At 36.5% G+C, this 24,136-nt stretch overlaps 1 protein-coding gene across 1 annotated transcript in view; it reads right to left on the reverse strand.

Annotated features, from left to right (window-relative positions):
- LOC122734791 (nodal modulator 1) overlaps window positions 1-24,136 on the reverse strand; it is a 48,660-nt gene that overhangs the window by 15,645 nt on the left and 8,879 nt on the right. The window contains exons 6-20 of the mRNA XM_043975884.1: window positions 22,709-22,781; window positions 21,357-21,509; window positions 20,900-21,037; window positions 20,303-20,392; window positions 19,686-19,791; window positions 19,351-19,501; window positions 12,153-12,327; window positions 10,986-11,127; window positions 9,932-10,063; window positions 8,439-8,575; window positions 6,851-6,938; window positions 5,680-5,743; window positions 3,425-3,520; window positions 362-574; window positions 195-277 (exon numbers count right to left, since the gene is read on the reverse strand). Of these exons, the coding sequence (XP_043831819.1) occupies window positions 195-277; window positions 362-574; window positions 3,425-3,520; window positions 5,680-5,743; window positions 6,851-6,938; window positions 8,439-8,575; window positions 9,932-10,063; window positions 10,986-11,127; window positions 12,153-12,327; window positions 19,351-19,501; window positions 19,686-19,791; window positions 20,303-20,392; window positions 20,900-21,037; window positions 21,357-21,509; window positions 22,709-22,781 (1,841 nt within the window). The remainder of the gene's footprint in view (window positions 1-194; window positions 278-361; window positions 575-3,424; window positions 3,521-5,679; window positions 5,744-6,850; window positions 6,939-8,438; window positions 8,576-9,931; window positions 10,064-10,985; window positions 11,128-12,152; window positions 12,328-19,350; window positions 19,502-19,685; window positions 19,792-20,302; window positions 20,393-20,899; window positions 21,038-21,356; window positions 21,510-22,708; window positions 22,782-24,136) is intronic.

A 24,136-nucleotide genomic window follows, 5' to 3' on the forward strand; every position in this document is an offset into this window, starting at 1 on the left:
AATTCCCACAAAAAGAAAAAAAGATCCTAAGAACATAAATTATAATATACTTTGCTTCTTACAGGTGACTTTTCTTAGTACTAGCACTACCTGATAATTTCTAATTTTCAAAAAGAACCACCCCTTTCCAAAAAGCAAAATATCCACAGTTTAACAGCTAAAATACATGTTTCACACAATGGCTTTTATTTTACCTCCACTGACAACTGTTTCCACTGAAGGAGGATAGAAGAGGAGTTCTTTAGATGAAGGTGTAACAGTGATTTTCTCTCCAGCTCTAAAACAATTAAGAGAGTTCACACTGATCATTTCTCTTCCGTCTTTTCGCAGGAAAACAGGGACAGAGAGTAATCCAACTCACCGCGCCCAATAAGAGAAGTCATATAAGAAAGGACCCTGCAGGTCATCCACCATCTCCTGTACTGGGGGTTTTGTCCCTTCTCCTTCTTCTTTGCCATTCTTCTCTCTTTCCTGTCTGCGAGTCTCAATTTCAGCCAATTGTTGTTCCCTGCGGAGTTCCTGCACAGACTTTAGGGGGCCTAAAACCAAGGCAGGTTCACTGTCAATTGAGGATCTGAAAAAAAAAGAAAGGGAATAGGACCCATACTGAGTGGTTTAATCTCTCTTACCAGCAGACTGGTCAGGGACCTTGTTTCCATAAATTTTAATTCTTGGGTAGGTCAAAAGCAGCTAGCGGTGGCTGACCAGCTTTATAACTAAGAAGTAGGACTTCAACCAATCAACAAGCATTTGTTTAGTACCTACCATGCAGCAGGAAATATGCGAGAATATAATATAAAATATAAATATTTTATAAATATAAATAAAGAATATAAAGAAATAAAGAATATAAAGAAAAGTGGTTCTAATCCTTGTTCTCAAGAAGCTTATAATCTAACCTGGGCAGATAACAGGAATATATCAAATAGGGATACAAAACATAAACAAAATAATTTGCAAGGGAAGTGAATACCAGCTGGAGGGGGAAAGGGAATCAGAAATGACTTCATGTAAAAGGTAGCCCTTGAATGGAGCGATAGGGGAGACTAGCAATTCCAAGAGGAAGAGAAATGAACTGCAGACATAGGGACGGCCAGCCCAAAGGCTCCAAGATGGCAATTTTAGTCAGGTGTGTGAACAACAGAAAGACCAGTTCGGCTGGAAAGGAAAACTGAAGTCAGGTTGTAAAACCAAACAAATGAATTACCAAGAATCACTGAAGTAGAGCTGGAAAATGACATAGTCAAACCTGGCAGCTGTGTGGAGAACTGAAGTGGAGAGAAATTTAAGGCAGGAAAACAAATGAGAGTATCGTGATTGTCTGAGCGAAAGGGGATAGCTATGAAAAGGAAGGAGATGGGAGATACTGTGATGTTATGATGGTTAAAAAAAAAAACTATGATATGGAAACTATGTTGGGCAAATGAGTGCACAACTGGGATGACACTGAGATTGCAAACTTGAGTGACTAGCAGGATGGTGGTGAGAGAAAGACAGAAATTTGGAAGATAACAGGAAATATATTAAGTTCTTTTTTGGAAATGTTGACTTTTAAATAGAAATTATTAAATTGAATTGTAAATGTCCAAACAGCAGTCAGGACCAGACCTCAGGAAAGAGACAAAGACTGGATATAAATATAGAGATAGATCTGGTAGTCATCTGCAGAGATGATAATTAACCCTATGTGAGCTAATGATGTTACCAAAAGAGAGAATGTAGATAAAGAAAGGGCCCAAAGGAGGGTCTTGAAATACACTTACAGTTAGGAGAAGTGACCTGGATTCTGATTGAGCAAAGGAGACTGGAAAAACGCAGTCAGGTAAAAGAAAAATCAAGAGAGAAATATTATAGAAATTCGTGAAAAAGAAATATCAAGTAGGCTAAAAAATAATAGAACAGGGGAGCTTGGAATTTAAGAGCCATGGACTGAGTAAAGCTGAAGGAAAGCAGCTTCAATTGAGTAATGAGGACAGAAACCAGATGGCAACATTGAGAAGGGAAGAAGAAATGGAAATGGTGAATGTAGACAGTTTTTTTCTAGGAGTGTGGCTGAGATAGGAAAGCAACTTCCTCATAAACAGAGTGACCTCAAAGCAGAAAAAATGGGCTGCCTCAAGAAACAGTGGATTCCCCATCATTGTAGGTCTTCAGGCAAAGACTGGATAATCACACACTGGGGATCTTATGGAAAGGATTCTTGTTTAGGTATAAGAAAGACCAACTGTGAACAGCCTTTATATTTTTTCATAGAAAATATGCTTATATGTTTATATATCCTATTATAATATATAATTATAGGCAGTTTATTAATAGTATATGTAATAATTGTAATATAAAATATGTAATTAACAATATGGTATCTTAATGGCTATTATATTATAAAATATATTTTTCATAGAACAATTATTATACCTAAGACTATGTTTGATAGTAACTGAATTGTATCCATTTTTTATTATACCATGATCTTTAGTATAGTGCTTCTATCCTAGTAGGACTCTGACTTTTACTCTTCTGGAACAAAAAAACTCAGAGAACATGCAAATGCTACTTTAAAGGAGTGAAAATGAGTAGAAAAGCTACTGCTACTATTACTGAGAAGAAAGTATAAAGTATTAGCCAAAAACAGGCTTCCAAGATATACAAAAAAAGATCATCATATTTAAATCTCATTTGACAAAGATTCGTTGCCTTTAAATTCTCTAGAAAATTAAGGGATCAGGGGCAGCTAGGTGGCGCAGTGGATAGAGCACCAACCCTGAAGTCAGAAGGACCTGAGTTCAAATCTGGCCTCAGACACTTAACACTTACTAGCTGTGTGAAACCTAGTAAAGTCATTTAACCCCAATTGCCTCACAAAAAGAAAAAAAAAGAAAAGAAAAAAAAATTAAGGGATCAGATGTGCACCACTGACTGCACATCAACACTTTAACAACACAGATAGGTGGACATAACCTAAGTTGTAGTTTGTTTACATAAACTTTCCTTAGCCAAGAGTCTTCATCTCCATTTCACAAGCTTTGAAACAAAAGGTTTAAAGGAGGGAAAATTAAGAGAACAGTCTGCCCTAAAACCTGAACTAAGATGAATGAAAACACTGTGTAATTCTATGCACAAGTAGAGTTCAAGATGAAACTTAAGACACAACTGACTTGTCAAAGGCTGAGAAAATGCCAATGCCATTTAAGAGAAGTGGGGTAAAAGAAGAATAGATATTGGAGGGAGAAACCTGAGTTCTACTATGCCACTAGATACTTGTACTTTGGGCAACAAGTCATTTAAGTTCTCTAGGCATTACTTTGTCATTTATGAAATGATGCTGTTATGGGATTGTCTCTAAAGCTCCCTTCCAGCTCCAAAATTCTAAATGAGGTTCCTCGGCTTTCCCTCTCCCAACAACTCAACTCCATATCAGCCTTACTTAATGGTCACGGTAACATCCAATAGTTTGTCAGTGGTGATAGTTCCAAGAACATGGTGCCGAATGGCTGTTAGTGTCAGGATACTGGGTGAAGACCTGTAAACCAAAGAGAAGAGTTAAACCAAATGGCAACACCTAGTAACTCCCAAAGGATTAATCCATTTCTAGTAATCTTTCTTAGCAGTCCTTTCTTCTCTTGTTGGACTAATTTGTTTTGAAATAAAATTTCTCTCAAATGAAATACTAATAGAAAAATAAAAAGCATCAAAACAGCCCAAAAAACACAAAAACAACTTCAAAGTATATAAAAGAATGGACTGAATAAATCTCGTCCAATGAGTTTTGTAGACATAAACTGAACAGACTTAAAACGTTCTCTAGTTTATCTTCCTATGGCAAGAAAAGCCTGCATTTAAGCCATACCCTATAGTTTTTCTACCCTTTTCTTAAACTCCAAGAAAGAAGATTCATCAGATATTTTCTCAGTAATATGTGTTGTCTCACAACCCTTATCAAAAAAATCCTGATATATAATTTAAATTCTCCCTGCTAAAATAAAGCAATTCCTTCTATTTCCAATGGAAACAGAATCACTGTTAATTGTCTTCTTTGTTTATTTTGTTTTGGTTTTTGTTTTTTTGAGGGGCAATGAGGGTTAAGTGACTTGCCCAAGGTCACACAACTAGTAAGTGTTAAGTGTCTGAGGGAGGATTTGAACTCAGGTCCTCCTGAATCCAGGGTCAGTGCTTTATCCACTGTGCCACCTAGTTGTTCCCACTGTTAATTGTCTTCTTAAGATATGCTTGCACATTTCTCTGATAAAGGTCTCATTTCTAAAATTTGCAGAGAATTTACAAGAAAAAGAATAATTGGGCGGCAACTATGTGGTGCAGTGGATAAAGCACTGGATTCCAGAGGACCTGAATTCAAATCCGGCCTCAGACACTTGACACTTACTAGCTGTGTGACCCTGGGCAAGTCACTTAACCTTCATTGCCCCACCAAAAAGGAAAAGAAAAAAAAAGAAAAAGAGCAATTCCCCAATTGATAAATGGTCAAAGGAAATGAATGGGTAATTTTCAAAGTAAGAAATCCAAGTTATTAATAGCCAAGTGAAAAAAATGCTCTAAGTCACTAATTATTGGAGGAATGCAAATTAAAATATCTGAGTACTACCCATCAGACTGAAAAAGATGACAGGGGGCAGCTAGGTGGCGCAGTGGATAAGCACCGGCCCTGGATTCAGGAGGACCTGAGTTCAAATCTGACCTCAGACACTTGACACTAACTAGCTGTATGATCCTGGGCAAGTCACTTAACCCTCACTGCCCAGCAAAAAAAAAAAGAAGAAGAAGAAGAAAAGAAAAAAAGAAGACAAAAACGGAAAACAACAATGCTTGAAGGGGCTATGGGAAAACAGGTACATTAATTCACTGTTGGCAGAGTTGTGAACTAGTCAACTATTCTGGGAAACAATTTGTAATTATTCCCAAAAGCTATTAAACTACGCACTCCCCTTTAAGCTAGCTATATTGGTACTATGTCTATATGCCAAATAGATCAAAGAAAGAAATTAAAGATTTATATGTATAAAAATATTTATAGCAGCTCTTTTTGTAATGGCAAAGAACTGAAAACTGGGGAGATATCCATCAACTGGGGAAAGGCCAAACAAATTATACTATATGAATATGATAGAATACTACTATGCTCTAAGAAATGATAAAGGGAATGGTTTCAGAATAACCTGGAAAGACTTTAAGAATTGATGCAAAGTGAAGGAAGAAGAACCAGGAGAACAAGTTGTACAGTAGTAGCAGTATTATAACGATATAATCAACTTGAAAGGCAGCTAGGTAGAACACTGGATAGAGTGCTGGGCCTGGAGTCAGGCAGATTAACTAGCTCTATGACTCTGGGCAATTCTCCTGTTTGCCTCAGTTTTCTCATCTGTAGAATGAGCTGAAGAAGAAAATGGCAAACCACTGCAGCATCTTTACCAAGAAAACCCCAAATTGGATCACAAGGAGTCAGACACAACTGAACAACAACTGAACAACAACAATCAACTTTGACACTGAGCAATTCTGATCAACAGTCATCAACCACAGTTCCTAAGGGACTCCTGATGAAATATGCTACCCACCTCCACATAGAGAGTTAATAGATTCAGATCCCAGATTAAAGCATACGTTCTTCTTTTTTTAAAAAATGCCTGCAAACTATTAAACATTTAATAAGCAAGTTAAGCTTACGTGTCATAAGTGTAATATCCATGCTCAAACCGGTGACAAGAGCGTGGGGTCACTTTGTATACACCTTTGAAAAAAAATTATTTTCAGAAATAATAGTATATTTCTAAGACAACATATTAAATTCAAAGTTAGCATCTCTAACGTTCAAAATATTACAGATTAGGGGGCAGCTAGGTGGCAGTGGATAGAGCACCAGCCCTGGAGTCAGGAAGACCTAAGTTCAAATCCAGCTTCAGACACTTAACACTTACTAGCTGTGTGACCTTGGGCAAGTCACTTAACCCCAACTGCCTCACACACGCAAAAAAATATATTACAGATTAGGTAAAAGAATTAGAAATGTCAACAAAGACTCTTCCCCACTAACTAGTATTCCCAAAGACTTAAACCATTTAAATAGTTCAGTAACATACTTTTGATATTCTGTAATCAACTTAATCAACTTCTGTTACAACTTAACCTAGTATAGGATTAGCTCCCAGACATGCAACAGAAGGGCCAAAAAGTTGGTTTCTACTACAAAATGATTACAAACACATTTCAACTTTTAAAAATCCTTTTCTCAACTTCCAAAGATATATTTGTACTGTGTAATCCTTCAAAGTTTTTCTTAGAAACATGTATGCAATTTTATAGTAAGTACAGTCATAGAAAATGCTGTTTGCAATAGCCGTCTGTAAAATTCAGCAGCAGAGTATAATTCTTGACTTAGCAGTAGAATAAAACATATTTCAAGAGGATAAAAACATCTGGCAACTCCTTGCCTATACCATCAAGAACCAATTTCCTGGTTACTAACTCCTGAACCTAAATAAGATTAACCTAAAAAAGATTAACCAAAATTACTATTTTTACCACATTAACTAGTCAGTTACCAATACAATTAATTGTTAGAAGGAATGATATATTTAATTATAAATATTATGATCATTTAAACATGTGGTACTATTTTTATGTAAATGAAAAATAAAGGGTCTAGTGCAAACTATCTAATTTTAATCCATTTAAGTGACTGTTCCTTCCACAAAGAAAACAGAAAGAAAATTCAATGCCACTGAAAATTGATAGTTAAAATGCAAATAAAGCCAACAAAGAAAACTGTCTTTAATATCATTCTCTGGTGATTTTAAATCATTCTAACTAGTAGCAATATTAATCTTTCTAAACTTACCAGGCTTTGACAGACAGAATCGGTTCACTCCTTTGGATAGGTTATAAATTCCCACATTCTCAGGTCCATTTCCATCCTGATAGAATTCCTAAGAGAATCAAAGACAACACAATGACTTACCAGGAAATAGAGGGACACTAAGACAACTGGTAATGTCTGTTGTTGTTTGTCCTTCTCAAAGAGGACCATGACATCAGGAGGTGATACATGACTTGCAGTGAATTAGATTTAAGTGAGGGAGGACTGTGCAAAATCACCAGTCTTACTTTTTCCTCCAGAGGCATCTGGGTCTAGTGGTAAGATATACATCAGGATGACTGGAGATGATCCCAGATATTAGAGGGCAATCAGGGTTAAGTGACTTGCCTTGGGACATACAGCTAATAAGTGTCAAGTGTCTGAGGTCACATTTGAACTCATGTCTTCCTGACTCCAGGGTCACTGCTCTAGCCACTGTGCCACCCACCTGTCCCTTAAGACAATTGGTAATGTTTATATAGAAAGGGAGGCCCTTTATGTTCAAGACCTACTGATACATGTGTATATTTTGTCTATTTATCACTGAAGAACCTATGAACAAAACCCAAATTAACACCTATACAGACTCCCACAAAAATATCATCTCTTTTCTTGTGTATCTGTATCATTCCCTACTGGCTGGATGATAATTACTATTATTAATTCTACCATTATAACTATTTCTCTGTGTGTAGCTAAGTAGTTAGAAAAACATAATAATAAGAATGCTGGTTTCCAATCCCAACTTCTACAATGCGTGGTATAACCAGCTATTTACTTTTTTCATGTCTCAGTTACCTGACACCCACTGCTGTCAAAAAATGTTAAAGCTAATCAATTTGCGATAATCTGAGCTTCATAAATGGAATGGCGTTATCTTCCTGAGGTCAGATTTGCCAATGCCCATTAGTCTAGAAACTAGGCCACGAAAGGAAGAAGCACCACTGTGGTCCCTTTTAACTTTTCTTTGCTCTGCACAAAATGAACAATGAACATGGAACGAAATTTGCAACAGAAGCTCACCTTGCTGCACTAACTTGCAAGTGCTTGTGAGGAAAATAAAAATGGGTCTATTGTCATGAAAAGAAACTAATGGTTAACATTAATCTTTTTCAACCTTTTAAGAGAGTTTAAAAGAACTGAAAGCATTAACCTGCTTTTTTTTTTTTGAGGCAACTGGGGTTAAGTGACTTGCCCAGGGTCACATCACTAGTGTCTGAGGTCACATTTGAACTCAGGTCCTTTTGACCCCGGGACTGGTGCTCTATCTACTGTGCCACTTAGCTGCCTCTTAACCTGCTTTTTAAAAGCCTCTAATCTAATCACCTCCAAAAACTGAGGAGTTAACTTGGGATAATTAAATATATATGAAAGTCATATTGGTATCTTTCCCCAAAGGAACTTAAGCTGCTTCCTAATTAGCATTTCTCAAAATACCTATGAGAGGGAGGTAAAATAACAGTGAAATTGAGGCACAATGTAACTTGTCCAAAGAAATAAAATTCTTAACAACAGTAGTCCATTGCTCTTTCCACTCTCAATGAGACCATCTCCCACATTGTATACATACCAGGGTAATTGCATGAGAAAGCGAACATCTCAGCATATAGCCAGTCTGCCTAAATTCAATCCCTGATGCGTCCTCTTCTGTGACTTCCACCTCTAGACTTTTATTCTTCCAGCACCAATCCTCATGCATGATACTTACTGGGGGGAAAAAAAAAGCATGGCAGCCAATACCAATCATAACATCCATGAAGTATCTCTTCCCAAGAATTTATGATTCTTAGAAAATGAAAAAAAAAAACAAACATAATGATCTTCTGTCCTTAAAATTAGCAAGAAATAAATCAGACTTCTTCTGGTTAGAAAAAAAATTAGTTTGTAAAAAGGAATTTCAATGAATTTTCATTAAATTGTTATACTAAAATCCTACTTAGATGCCTTATTATGGTATGGAGATATTTCTGGCTTCTCGAAAAATCAGATAATCTCAGAATTAGAAAACATCTGATTTATCCAATATACTGCATAGCTATAACATCATGTGGGGCGGCTAGGTGGCGCAGTGGATAAAGCACCGGCCCTGGAGTCAGGAGTACCTGAGTTCAAATCCGGCCTCAGATACTTGACACTTACTAGCTGTGTGACCCTGGGCAAGTCACTTAACCCCCAGTGCCCCACAAAAAAAGAAAAAAAACATCATGCCACATGTGACTGCCCTCATGTACCCCCCTGAAGATTTAATCTGAGGGGGACCCTACTACACCTTTTGAGATAGCCCATGCACAAACACTATGCCAACAGGACAGAAACACTAGAAGCTCCTCCCAAGCCAAAAAGGTTTCCAAGTAAGGCCCAGCAATAGAATAATGTACAAGAACCAGACTAGCTAAGTTCAGAAAAACTAGCTACTAGTGATGGGTTATTTTAGCCTTAGCAACCCATGAAACTTTGGCAATTAACATAAGGATTTCTTTAGAACTAATGTTGGTAAATCTATTCTGATTTGTTACCTAGAAAGAAGGTCATTAACTAAAAAATGGAAGGGATGTGATCTGCATCTGTAGAGAATGAATCAATAAAATCACAGATCTGAGAAGTTAATAAAAACGGAAAATACGCCCTGTACTTCTTCAGGACACTGTCACTTACTACAATAAGATGCAATACAGCATTTCGAAAAAGTAAAAGTGCAAGTAGCCAACATCACTTCATTAACAAAATGTAATAAGATAAAAACATGTTTACACAAAAATGAAAACTATTTTACCACCGCTTCTCTATTATTTGGAAAAGGAATGGGATGAAGTCCAGACTTATCAAAAGATAAAGACTATATGATCGTACATATGGTTGGCAACCAGTTCATGCAACAATATTTTCTTTAACGTCTAAAAACGTGTTATATATGCAGCACCAAAGGATAAGAAAGAATTAAGTAAAGGTATTAAGCTCTAACTGGATTGAGTTTTATATTTTAAAATACCAAATAAAACTTTTAAAATAATAAGATTGGCAGGAAATATTAACTAAATCTAAGAAAGTTCAAAGGCATCTTACTTTTGTATCTGCCAGGAAGCACATTATCAAAAGTAAAAGTCATGGAGTTGACCTTGCCAGATAGCTGCAGACTGCGCTTCTCCCCCTGACGGCTTATGGACTGTAAAGTCACCAGCAAGTCACCACAGGTATCTACCGGGGGAAAAAAAAAGAGAGAAAGTCAAGTATAACAGAAAGCCCCAAACAGCTTCAAAAACCCAAAGCATTCATTTCTCTCCTCAAATTTCTATTCTATTACTTACAACAATTCAACTCCTCAAAGGCAATTATTATGAGTTTCTTTAGATGTTGTGTTAGCACATTCTGTTCTAATCAATCAATGAGCAAACAAGTCACTAGAACCAAAATACTAGTAAATGCCACTTTAGTGAAGACTATGAGAGTGAGACAATGAGATCCCAAAGGAAACCACATACCATGCTGTCATAAATTAGATCACCTCGCTAAAGAATTAAGACAGAGCCGATAACCTCAACATATCCTGGGAGCCAAAGGTGATAAGAACAAATGCCTAGGAGAATTATTCTAAATGGCTTACTATTAGACTTCATTCAGTACATAGTAATAAATAGGACATCATAAAATCCTCTCTAGGAACCAGAGATACAACTAATATTTTTCATAGCCAGCTTCAAAATCTAAGCCTAAGGCAAGTTTCATAAAGCGCACTTTCAATCTGAACTTATTTCAGTGGTGGGGAGCACAAGGTAGATCTTCGACTTGGGTAAAGGCAACCTGGGAGATGAAGCACTTGCCATTTGATATCTTCCTATTTTAACTAACTTGCTAACTGCTAAGCCAAGTTCTTTCTAAGATAGTGAAATATGTTCTAACAGTGACCTTTAAATTATGGGAATGGGGGTGGGGTTGGAGACTGCATGTAGGCAAAGACCCAGTTGCTTTGTACTTAAGGTACTGCTAAGAATACTATTATTATATTTGACTAGCCAGTATAATATCACCCCATATGAAGATTACACAATTACAAATTACACGAACATACCCCTTTTGCTTTTTCATAATAATTTGTTTGTGCTCTCAATTCACAACTTACCTAAACAAGAGACTTTCCCTGAAACCGAGGCCAAAAACTGGGAAAAAGTCACATCCATCACTGGCCTGTTAGTAACAATAACAGGAAACATTCTGGGTTTCAAAGAAAGTCCTGCTCTGGTTTCTGCCTCAGGAACAACTACCTACATAAACACACAGAACGACATTATAAAATTGCAGTTTAGTCTGTCACAAAGCACATTTGTTTGAGCCCAACACAATAAAGATTTTAAATGACAAATATTCATTTCAAGGAACCTGATTTGACACTCACAACAATGTTCAGCAACAACGTATATTCATTTATGATTTTAAATGAGTACTAACTTAAATGACAAAAGCATGTTCATTATCACAACTCATCCTACTAACCTGGAAAACATTCAATTAAATCTCTACCCTCAAAATGGTCCTTTGTCCTAGGCCCTTAACACCAAATGCAAAGCAGGGAATTTTAACATCATATGGCTCAATCCCATTTGGAATATTCCTATTTCTAATGCTCTTTTCTTTTTGAGCACTACTTAAGATAAGTCCGAAAAGAATTAAGGTAGCAGTGTTTACCTATTTTTAACTCATAAGGAAAAGATCACATAATAAAACTACTCTTCTTTAAAGAGTCAATGTCAATTTCTCATTACAGTCTTCTATGGACTGTTGATGATTCCAGCTTTGAGAGAAATGGGCTGCCTGCCTGATAATAACAGCTATAAATCCATAATATAGAGGGGCAAAAACATAATACTTTGTAGACTGGTTGCTAATTCAATAAGCATTTAAGGCACATTAGAATTTATATGAAATTGGGGCAGCTAGGTGGCGCAGTGGATAGAGTACCGGCCCTGGAGTCAGGAGTACCTGAGTTCAAATCCAGCCTTAGACACTTAACACACTTACTAGCTGTGTGACCCTGGGTAAGTCACTTAACCCCAATTGCCTCACTAAAAAAAAAAAAGAATTTATATGAAATCATGATGAACCTCGACTGTATTACAAATAAAAATGTACAAAGTCACCTTTGAGAAGCTGGACAGTAAAGGCATTACAAAGTTTATAAGAGGGCATCCCAACACTAGGATCTTATCCTGAATTTAGTCTTAACTGGGCCTTTAAAAACTATGAGTTTTTTCTATTCTTTTTAAGTAAGACTAAAATTTTCTCATCTTACCTGGACTTTATAGTTCCCTGGTTTTGCTTTAAAACAAAATTCTCCACGTAAGTCAGTCTCTGCTGTGATCAAAGACTTTTCCCTACCCTGAGATGTCATGACAATTTTGTATTTATTGATCTGCTTGATTGTATCAGGAAAGCGAGTTATAGATATGTAACCACAGACACTGAACCTGCCAAGAAAGAAAAAAGCCATTTATTCCAATATGTGAATTGGGGGGAGGGGACCGGGGGGGGGGGCACAGCGCTAACAAAATCTAACCCTTTCTGAGGAAACACACAGCTTTAAAAGCATGATATAACACTTAAATTTAATTTAAAGGTAGATTCAGTATTAGTAATTCTATCAACAAAACTTCAAAGGAAATAATAGCAACCTATGTGGCAAAATGTAGCATATTTGTCCAAGGGAAGTTAAAGGGTTTTCACAAACTGTTTAACTTAAAAAGTGGAGGTTTATCCTAAGCATGTATATCAGCACCAACTTTTGGCAAAAGAAAAAAACTACAGGATACAATCAAAATTTGTCTATTTGGACAACAGCCTTCAGAAAGGAAACACAGTAATTAATTCTAACTCCATCCATCACCACCCTACCCCCCCCCCCCAAAAAAATCTGACAGAGAAGCAGTAGCCTCTATGTATCCTCCAACAAATATAGCCAAGAAGTGTCAAAGGCCCCAAAATCTGTTATTGGCCAATTCTCCTTGTGGAAGGAAAGAAATACTCTAATGAGCAAGATTTCTATAAACGGTTAAACTTTTTTTGAAAGCTATGAAGAAAAAGCAATAGGCAAGAGAAAAGATAAAAACCAAAATGAGGAATTAGGATGATAGAGATCAGTATGGTCAGCAATTAATTAAAAGTAGTGATGATAACAGCAAGTAGCAGACACTCTTGATAATACAGAAGAATTAATAATAAAATAAAATGAACTCTGTTCTCTAGGGACAGAGGAGCAAACAGTCACTTTTTTATCAATAATGCTTCAATACCATAGCTCTCTAAGCTGTAGACAATATATCTATCTCTTTAAGTAGAGAGAATATCTATGTTGGGGAAGAAAGGACAAGAATCCATCTACATTACAACGATATAATAAGGGGCAGCTAAGTGGTACAGTGAATAAAGCATCAGCCCTAGATTCAGGAGGACCTGAGTTCAAATCCAGCTTCAGACACTTGACACTTACTAGCTGTGTAACCCTGGGCAAGTCACTTAACCCTCACTGTCCCACCAAAATAAATAAATAAATAAATAATTTAATATAATATCTTTGAAGGCACAAGAGAATTCTAACTTGATATCATTGCCCTTCTCAAACACTTTTCGTATCTTACTATCTATTCAATAAAACTCAAAACTTCTTAAAATAGCATTCAAGGCCCTCCACAATCTGGATGTAATCTACCTTTCCGACCTTATCTGCTACTGCTCTTTCACACACCCTGTATTCTGGCCAATCTCGGACACCTGTCTTTCCCCAAATACGTCAAGTACTTTTCGGCCATTATACCCTCTTTCATTTTTTTTCCCTCCTACTGGAAAACTCTTCCACCATTATCTCCACTGAAATCATGCTTACCCTTTTATGCCAACCCAAATGCCACCCACTCTAAGAAATCACTATGTCGGAAGTTGTCTTGTCACCCACCAAAGTCCCAAAGTACTTTCTGTCTGTCTCTTACGGCTGAGTTTGCAAACTCCTCAGGGAAAAGGACCATGTCTTATTTAGCTTGGCAATTCCCAGATCACCTAGAAAAGGACTTTGCATGTAGTAGACTCGATAAATTGACAAGCTACGTCTATCCAGATGGCATTAGTATGTCATACTGAAGACACAACAACCTTGGTCAGCATTTGGGGATTGGGGGTGGAGAGGAAATGAAGAGGAACACTTAACCATACAGGGTCAAGTTTAAGGCATGATAAAGTACATGATATAGCTGATATTATATAGGGCTTGAAAGTTTGACGTGCTCTTATACTTTTTTACTGGCCCCAGGCCAGAGATCTTCATCAGAAAAGCAGGGGCCAATAAGGTTTCCTGGTGGGGAGGAATCTGAGACCAAAGAAAGTTGGATAGGGGGTTTGTGTGAGGGGAAAAACTGTCAGAGCAAAGGGAGCTGCATCAGCAAACTGCTATCCTAACACAACTGAGAATCCAGAAGCATTTCTAGAGCAGCAGCACTATAATGAATTTAGTAGCCTCCAAATTCCTTAAATGAAGAAATCCCAAGAAAGCTGAGTCACCCTATCAGAGTAAGACCAATAGTAATGGCCAAAAGCCAGACCCCAACCCCCTCCACTAACATGAATCAGCACCTGGCCCCAGGTCTGAACTCTGAGCTCCCTTCCCCCAATGCCTGGTCCTGCCTGACCCAGATAAGAATCCTATAAAAACCAGATTTTACTGATTTGGGAGAGCGTACGCCCCATCCTCTCTGGGCTCTCAATAGGGTGCCCAATTCCACCTGGTGGTCCAACAGACCTTAAGTCCCTCTAAGAAGTGACTTCTTTTACCCCATAAATGCAGAAATAAAAAAAAACAGCCAGAACCCCATAGGCTTGAATCCCTTCCCCATATGCTTATTATTAGCAAAATGCAAGGCACTAGGAAAACAAAGACCAGAGGAGGCACAACCTCCAGGAAGACAACCCAAAGCCCCCCAATGGTTAGTTTTCTCTCCTTCTTTACTCCATATCTTCCTTTCTGTATACACTGTACCCCATAATCCCTGGAGAGAGACTTCTTTAAGTATGACATCAGTAGCACCAGTATCAAGCAATACATTAATAAACACTGAATTAAAGATATTAAAGATAAAAAGCATCATTCCCTAACTCAAGAAATTTATAAGGAAGGAGATAATCTACACAAAGGTAATTATATTACAAGTGAAAATGTGCAAAGTACAAAGGAGAGGCACATTGAAGCAACTATAGGAAGAGCTATGAATTGCTCTAGCCATTCTGAGAAGCAATGATGGAATGACGTCCCAAGTCATTAAAGTGTCTATACCACCCCCTCTCTCATGTAGCCAGGTGGAATTGAGGAAAGCTTCAGGGAAGAGGACAGCATTAATTGTAAGGAAGTTTCTCTTCAGGCCCAAATTGTCTTTTCAACTTTCACCCATAATTCCTAGTTCTGCCTTTTGGTGCAAGTCCAGTCCTGCCTTCAAATACTCAGCGATACTGAAAATCTCCAAATCTTTTCTTTTCCAGAATAAATATTCCCATTTCCTTCAACCAGTTCTCACATGATCTTAAGGTCATCCTCCCACGCTACCCCCACATCTGCCTTTTTCTAAACATTGCCCAACTTCTAAGCTGCATTCAATATTACCACAACATTCTAGTTGAAGCCTGATTTGAATATGATATGAAGAGCAGATATGGTGAAATCTTACTAGTTGTAAACACTCTGTCTCTTAAAATGCAACCGAAAGTAGGGGCAGCTAGGTGGCGCAGTGGATAAAGCACTGGCCTTGGATTCAGGAGGACCTGAGTTCAAATCCAGCCTCAGACACTTGACACTTACTAGCTGTGTGACCCTGGGCAAGTCACTTAACCCTCACTGCCCTGCCAAAAAAAAAAAAAAAAAGCAACCGAAAGTTCTGAATACAGGCAGAGAGACCATGACAACATTGGGTAATGGCTAAAAGTGTAACCTACATAATAAAGTATGAAATAATATCTTCTATAGCACAAGTTTTAGAAAATAATTTAAAAATAAAATCTCATTTCAATATCACAACCACCTTGTGAGCCACAGTATAAATATTACTAGGATTTGAAAATTCCAATCATGATTTAGAAATGAGAATACTCAGGAATTCCCCACATCATGAGTTAGTCTGTATTTTTCATAGTATTTTATGTGTTTAAATAATAATAACCATAATAATAAACAATAAACCATATTTCTGTAATATGGTTATACTAAAGGTTTTTCAGAGGTTTTCTATAAAAAAATTATTATAAACACATAGCTTATCATTATAAACCAATACATTGTAATAATGACTTAAAAGATCTCTTGCAAAAAGCTGACAGATTTAATTTGCTTTTCTTAAAATACTTCTAATATGCTTTATACTCTATACTTGTTAAACATATCTGAAAAATTATTTAATAATTCATAAGTAGTAAATTTAATAGTACTTTATGTACAAAGAATTGTAGCCTAAAGGAAATATTCAAACACTGGAAAACACAAGGGAACATAACATTTGAATAACACAGCATTAAGATCTCCAAGCAATGTTAACAGTACTACACAAAATGACAAATTGAAATTTCAAATTTAAGAACTTATTCTGCTTACAAAATTTGTTGTTTCTTGGAACACTACTCACAGAATCTGCATATAATATGTATAACTTATTAATATTTCTTTTATTTGTAAGAATATCTCTTTAGCCACAGACACAACTATAAACTCACAATGTGTCAACTGGTATTACTAAACCCCATTTTGTAGGTAAACAAACAGACTAAGGAAGAGAAAGATTCAGTCAAGGCCACCATAGCTAGTAAGGGATAGAAGCAGGACTTGAACTGAGGTCTCAAAGAATTATAGATTCTGAACAAGAAGGGAGAATATAGGTCATCTAGTCCAATCCCTTCATTTTACAAATAAAAGAATTAAATTTCCTGGCCAAGTTTGGCAGAAAAGGAAAAATACGTGGAACTAGATTATGAATACCCTTGAATGACAAAAAAAGCAATCTATATTTTAGCAATGGTGAGCCAATGAAAATTTTTTTAGTTTAGTTTTTAAAGAAAATTACATGCTCAGACTTGCACATTGGGAAGATTACCTTGGCAGAAGTGAAAAGAACTGAAAGGAAGGATACTGGAAGTTGTCACCAATTCAGGAGAGAGGTAACAAGGGACTAAAACTAGGGTGAATTAGGAAGAGATAATAAAGGACCAAACCCTAGGTAACTATGGGAATTGTATTACCATCATTCAATCTGGGTTCATTCAATTTGGAACATGCCCAGAAGGATATGTCCAGTCAACATTGAAAATACAGGACTAGAGCTCTCTAAAAAGAGGATGGGAGTAGAGACAGATTTGTAAATCAGCTACACAGAGATGATACACAAAATAAAGGAAGCAAATGAGATTGTAAAGAGAGGCAGTATACAGAAAAAGAAAAGGTCCTTGCTTAAGGGAAGGAAGAATCAGTAAAAGACAATGAAAAGGAATGATCACAGAGGTAGGAGGCCAATCAGGAAAGAACAGTCTCAAAGTCAAAAAGCCAGTTAACAAACATTCATTAAGTGCTTCTGATTCACCAGGCACTGTGCTAAGTGCTGGGGTACAAAGAAAGGCAAAAACATAGTTCCTGACATGCAAATAATTAGGTATATACAATTTAGATATGTAAATGGAAGATAATCTCAGAGAAGATACTGGACTGGCGACAGGGGAAGTGGCACAGTAAGGGGGGAGGTGAGAGGAAGGCTTCCTGAAGGTGAAATTTGAGCTAAATCCTAAAGGAAGCCAAGAAAGCTGGGAGGGGGAGGAGAAGGAGGACAGTATTCTAAGCAGGCAGACCAATTCAGCTGAATCATAGAATACATTGAGGGGAGAAATGTATAAGAAGACTAGAAAGGCAGAAAGGAGACAGACTGTGAAGGTCTTTAAATGCCAGTCTCTTACACAGCTGCCTGGGGCCCTGAGAAGTATATGCAAAGCAGTTGCTGACCTGCAGTGGTGGAGGAAGTTTTTTCACCAGAACTTCCTTATACAGGTGAAATCACAGATCCAGAACCACGACCACCACCACCAGAAAAGAAAAAGAAAAAAAAAGTTGGGCCAAAGACAGGAAAACAAATCAACGATCTCTACTTTTCTTACTCACTGGTGAAGAATTCCAGAAAATTCCATTTTGATTTTTAGTCATTTTAAAAATCTTACAAGTGCATCTTGGACAGGCACATTATACAGGGACAAAATACAACATTACAAAGTGTAACATGCTAAAAGGAAAATAAGGAAGTCTGGTTCTAAGATATTATGTCATTAAGATAAAGCAGCCTGGAATTGGGCAAATCCAGAGAGTGGAAGCAAGAAGTTTTTTAAAATGTCACTTTTCTCAAAAGAAACTGGAAGTGCCTGGAGTTCAAAGAAGTCAACAGTGTAGGCAGTCAGAGCTGAAGATAAAGACAGTGGCAAAAATAGAAACTTAAGAACAAAAACAAAAAATAATACAGCAAACCAAAAGAAAATAGGATACACTTAAGCAATTCTTTTCTGAAAGATGCATCCTTATGGTATAGAATAGGTATGTACTACATTGTCTATAAGTAGGTAATATTTCTGCAGTTTTGTTTTTAAGATTCTTTAAATTTATCCGTGACTGTTTTTCAAGTTATTTCTGTCCAAAAGACAATAGAGTGCTGGGCAAACTGGGATCAAAACCTGCCTCGGGCATGTATTATTAGCCTTGTGACCCTGGACAAGCTACTTAGCTTTCATGTGCCTCAAGCATCTATCTCCCTGTCTACTAAGTTACAAATGGTTTGCAATCTCTGTTGATGAGTTCCCATACCAGGAGTTGCCCAGGCTGACAAAATCACAGATCCTTTGTATATCCAAACAGAATGATCTTTACCTGTGTCAGATAAGTTATGCTATAGTTGTGTACATCTGATATTTAAGTTCAATTATGGGAAAGTGCAACCACCCCAAATGACAAAGCAGGACAAAGTGCAATAACCCCAACCTAATTATCAACATCTTATAATATTTCTCAATTAACAATATAACCTTCAGAAGAACACATGGGTTAAATAAATATTGACCATAATTCTATCCTTGACAGTAGCTTAAAGAGATTAAAAAAATGGTTCTCCAATTATAAAATCACCAATTTATATTCAATGTCACAGGAAGAAGCCATACAAAATGGTACTCAATCTGATTTTATAAACAAAACCTATTTTGACTTTTGGGACAAAATAAGTTTTTTAAAGCATCCAACAAATGACTACATTTTCACAAAGACTGATACGTTAATGTGCAAAACTGAAAGTCATGCTGAATTCCTCCACATCTACCTAAACCAAAACTTGATGCAGATCACTTAAGGGAAAAATCACCTTTCATATTTCTGTATTAAGAACTCTCCAAATACAAGACTATTTACCCTAGTATTCCAACAAAGTGAATGACAATCTTACCCTGTGGCTATGATGTCAGCCAGCTGAGGAGTATTAGGTGCTATTTTGACTGTAATAGGATCAAAGTAGAGGTGCTCCTTCTGAGCATGAATTGTGTATGTTCCTGTGGTTATGTTCTCCAGGCGGAAAGATCCATCGCCTTTCGTTTTTACTGTAACAGAAGGAAAAATAAACTAAGCAAAATAACCCTCTACAGAAGTCAACATATCCTGCACAAATCAAGAAAATGACTTTTCCATGTTTTCATATAGCAAGTTAGAAATAACTTTCCTTTTCATTTATAAGTTGTTTTCTTCATTTGACTGAAACTGTCAGATGTCAACATCATCACTCACCTTTGATCTGATTATTCAGTATGACAATAGCATCTGAAACACCCTCTCCATCTACGCCATTCAAAACCCTGCCAGTGACCGAGAAGCCCATGACATGGAAAACAGGCTACAACAGGCACAGAAGACAAAAAATTCATTATTCACTTAAGCAATCAAAGCAGAAGGAACACTGACCTATGGACTTTTTCTCAAATTCATATCAATGATTTTGTCGAGTGTTCTTTCTATCTGACAAAAAAGTTCTTCCAAGAAAAACTAGAACATGTACACATAAGCTATTGCTGATAAAATACTTTAGCTTGGAACCTCTGAAAAAACACCTTTAATTTTGGTTGTATGACTTCTGAAAAGATGAGATGTATGTGTATGTATGTATGTATGTTTATATATCCATATATACACATACATATATATACATATATAATGCTATCATTATTACAGCAACTAATTCTTCTAATGATGAAGAAATGTACAAGAAAAAACCTCAACCAGACAAGGTTGTTTTTTCCCCAAAATTCCTCTAGTCAAAATTTTTATTTTTTAGAACTTTTACATTTCTGCAAAGACATGAAATCTAAACATGTGCTTTACATTCGAGTTTAATTTGGGCCTCTTACCTCAATTTTTAAGCTGTCATGCTCAACAGTAAAGTCCAACCTAGAAGGAGCAACATCAAAAGTAATTCTCTCCCCTCTGTAGAATGGAACCTGAAACAAGATCAACACTTTTAATTTAGCATCAGCACAATGTTTTATTTCTAAAATCACCTTGAAAATCAGGAAAGGATTGAAAGACTTCACAACAAAATGTCACAGCAACAAATGTTGCCATGAGAAATGTTTCAGATGTAAAAAGCAGATATATGTGTGTATGTATGTGTCTATCTATATACATATATGCATATATGTATAAAGACACACACATACAAATACACACACATTTTTTTAGCTATTCAATAGCCAGAGTCCTAACCTAAATAACTTAAAAAAAAAACTTTCACTGAGTTATACAAGCAGAGCTATCATTTTAACATTTTTAGTATAAACCTAACAGCATTAACAAACAGCATCATTTCCATTTACAAAGGACAGAAACAGAGAATGAATGGCATATGAAACCAGGAACTGAAACATTTATTTTTAACACTATCAGATTATGTTTTAGGACATCAGGTTCTTAAAGGAAAAAGGTAAATGAAATTGATCTTCCTTTACCACAGTGTATCTCCCACTTGGCAATGAAAAGAAGGAGAACGAGCCATCTTCTTTTGAGATAACACTACACAAAAATACCAGTTTATCATCCTGAGACTGGAACCCATCAACTGGAGAACTATTACAACCCAGTATATCCTGTGGGGGGAAAAATCAAATTAAAATTACTTCTTTCCTGTATCCCAAAACTCATTAAAAGTCATTGCAGAAAAATTATGTAGTTGCCTTCATCATAATTACTATATAAATGTATAACATATAATTATTACTCAATATTACTATTTCAAGAAAAATTAAGATAATACAAAATAGTTATCTATACATGTATTACTTAGATTTCTCATTAAATAGTGGCTCAGCTATGAAGTTATTAATGGAGTCTACAAATTTAAATTAGCATAATTTTCTTAGTCTCTATTTTTCCTTTATCTTCCTTATTATTCTGACTTTTCCTTACCTCTCTGGCTACAGAAGAGGAAAAGAGGAGAAACTTAACACCTTTCATAGGCTCCCCATCACTTCGAACAGAACCAGAAACATTATAACCAGCAACCACTAGGGGACCAGCAGCATAAGCGTTGGAATTAGTTACTCGAACAGTAGTGCTAGCCTAAAAAGAACAGGAAAAATTAATGGGTATATTTCCTTTTTCGATGTACACAACTATAGCATAACATATCTGACACAGTTAAAGATCCTTTTGTTTGGATATATTTATTCCTCTTTATAATATACTGTACATGTTGAATGCAAAATAAAGAACTCAAGTCTGAAACTATCACAAGATAATTACATTCAAAACTTAAAATACCATAAAACAGTATAAAGTATCAAATTAAGGCTATGTATGTGATAACCTACACAGACACAAAACTTAGAGACACAAATCTGAGCTTAATCATGTCAAATGATTTTCTGAGCAAGAAAGCCATCATTTATAAGAACAAAAGATCTGGAATATTCCAAATTTGTTTAAAATCCTATTATAAGTAACCTAAGTAGCTAAGGGAAGAGGAAAAAAAAGTTTTTTACTTTTTTTACAATTGTTCTAAATTTTTAGTTTTGCCTTAAAGAACTACAATAAATTGTATTCCATTCTGTACATTGTTTTAAGTATTTGCTTTTTATAAAGAGCTCTAATTAAAAATAGAATCATTTCACAGAAGGAAAAAGAATGTTCTCTTGCAAGCTTAAACAGATAACATATGCCACTGCTAAAGAAAAGCACCCACCCAATTACTACCAGAGAGATACCATAATAGTTTATTTTTCTATCTACAGATGACTCCCCCAAAAAATGAAATTTACTTCATAACTGAAATGTTCTTAAATTCATCCCAAAATAAACATGTTAATTTGAACTGTCATAGATGATACAAATCCATTTGACTACTCTCCCAAATAGAGCCCCAGCTCTTGCCCTTGAGCCCGTGTTCACTGATGATAATAGCTCCTTATGTCACCCCAGTCTCCCACCTTTGACTAAAAGACATCTTCCTAGCATGCACTGCCACCTCCTTTCCATTTTTTGCACTGGGAACAGTGATCAGATCAATACCAATACCACCACTGCTTCCATAAAAGGTATGCCAACTGATTGTCTTTTGGCTCCACTCACCTCTATGACTTTACCCTTCCCTGGCCACGGTTCCCCGATGTATGCTGTCTCCCATTTTAAAATACAAATTCCTTGAGGTCAGGAACTATCTATTTTTTAATTTCTCCAGCATTTAGCCTGTGCCTAGCACATAGGAAGTGCTCAAAAATTTTTTTGCTCACTCATTTAAATCACATGTTTAAAATACTTACTTCTCTCAATGTCCAGGTTGGATGAGATGCAAATATTTCATAATCTCCAGGAAGAACTTTAAAAAATGCAAACCTATAAAATATAAAATTGTTTATCTTTCTCTTAATCTATGAATAAACTTTTATTTTTATAACACTTTAAGGTTCCTCACAACAAACTTGTGAAGAAGGGAGTGCAAATGTTATTACACCCATTTGAGAGATGAGGAAACAGACCATAAGAGTTTAAGAGACTTTCCAATGGTCATATTCCTAGTAAGTGTATGAGGCAAGATTTGAATAAGGCAAGACCTTGATTCCAAGTTCAACACTCTTTATGCTATACCACAATAGTTCTTAATATTACCCCTGCCCAAAACTCTAGCAGAGTGAAAGCAATCATGTTGGCAGCACAGAAAACAATTTCACAATAATCACAAGTTTACCATTAGTAATTATAAGCACTCATTTAACACCTATTGTGAACAAAATACTGTCCTAGATGCTGGCTGAAAAGGAAGGAGAGTTATTCATTTCTAAGTATTTCCAGCATTGGGACAATGACCATAAAACACCTGGGATTATCGAATGCTAAGAGATGGTAGAGATCACCTTATCTAATCCATTTTACACATAAGGACACAGGCCCCTGAGAGATGAAATACTCTAAGGTCACACAAGCAGTAGTGGGAAGCCACATGGCCAAAGGATAAAGAGCTGGCCAAGGAGTCAGGAAGAATTTGGGGTCCGTTATACCTCTGATACATTCTGTCTAGGTGAGTCACTCAATTTTTCAGTGACCCAGCCAACTAAGACTCTAAGCTACAGAACAGTTACCAATCAGCATTGGTACAGGGAGTTTTCATTCAGAGGAAATCACCGTTCCATAATAAAAACAGAAGTGGTCAAGTAAAATAACAGGATTAGGACACAGGCTCTCTGACTCCCTGCCCCATGTTCTTCCCACTACACATCACACTGTCTCATTCCTTAAGAGCCTCCCAAAGGTTTTTTGATTGATAAACATTCATTAAACTGTAGGTGCAAAGAAGGCACAGACTACATCTTGTTTGAACTTTGTATCCCCCATATTTACCACAGTGCCTCAGATAAATATTTATTAACGTTCTACCTACTCAATACAACTGAATTCAAAAGGAACCCATAGGTTCCAAAACAGCAATTGCTGTAGCTACCTACAATATGGACTGGAAAAAACCTGGAAGAAAGAAGACCAAATGAGAGCTACAGAAGCATTTAACACTTTTTTTTCAAAATTCTTTTACAATTACAGGTCAAGTCCTGTTAAAAGTAATTCCAAGGAGCAGGCAGCTAGGTGGCACAGTGGATAAAGCACCTGCCCTGGATTCGGGAGAACCTGAGTTCAAATCCGACCTCAGATACTTGACACTTACTAGCCGTGTGAGCCTGGGCAAGTCACTTAACCCT

Source organism: Dromiciops gliroides, chromosome 1, assembly GCF_019393635.1.
Source record: "Dromiciops gliroides isolate mDroGli1 chromosome 1, mDroGli1.pri, whole genome shotgun sequence".
Taxonomy (NCBI): domain Eukaryota; kingdom Metazoa; phylum Chordata; class Mammalia; order Microbiotheria; family Microbiotheriidae; genus Dromiciops; species Dromiciops gliroides.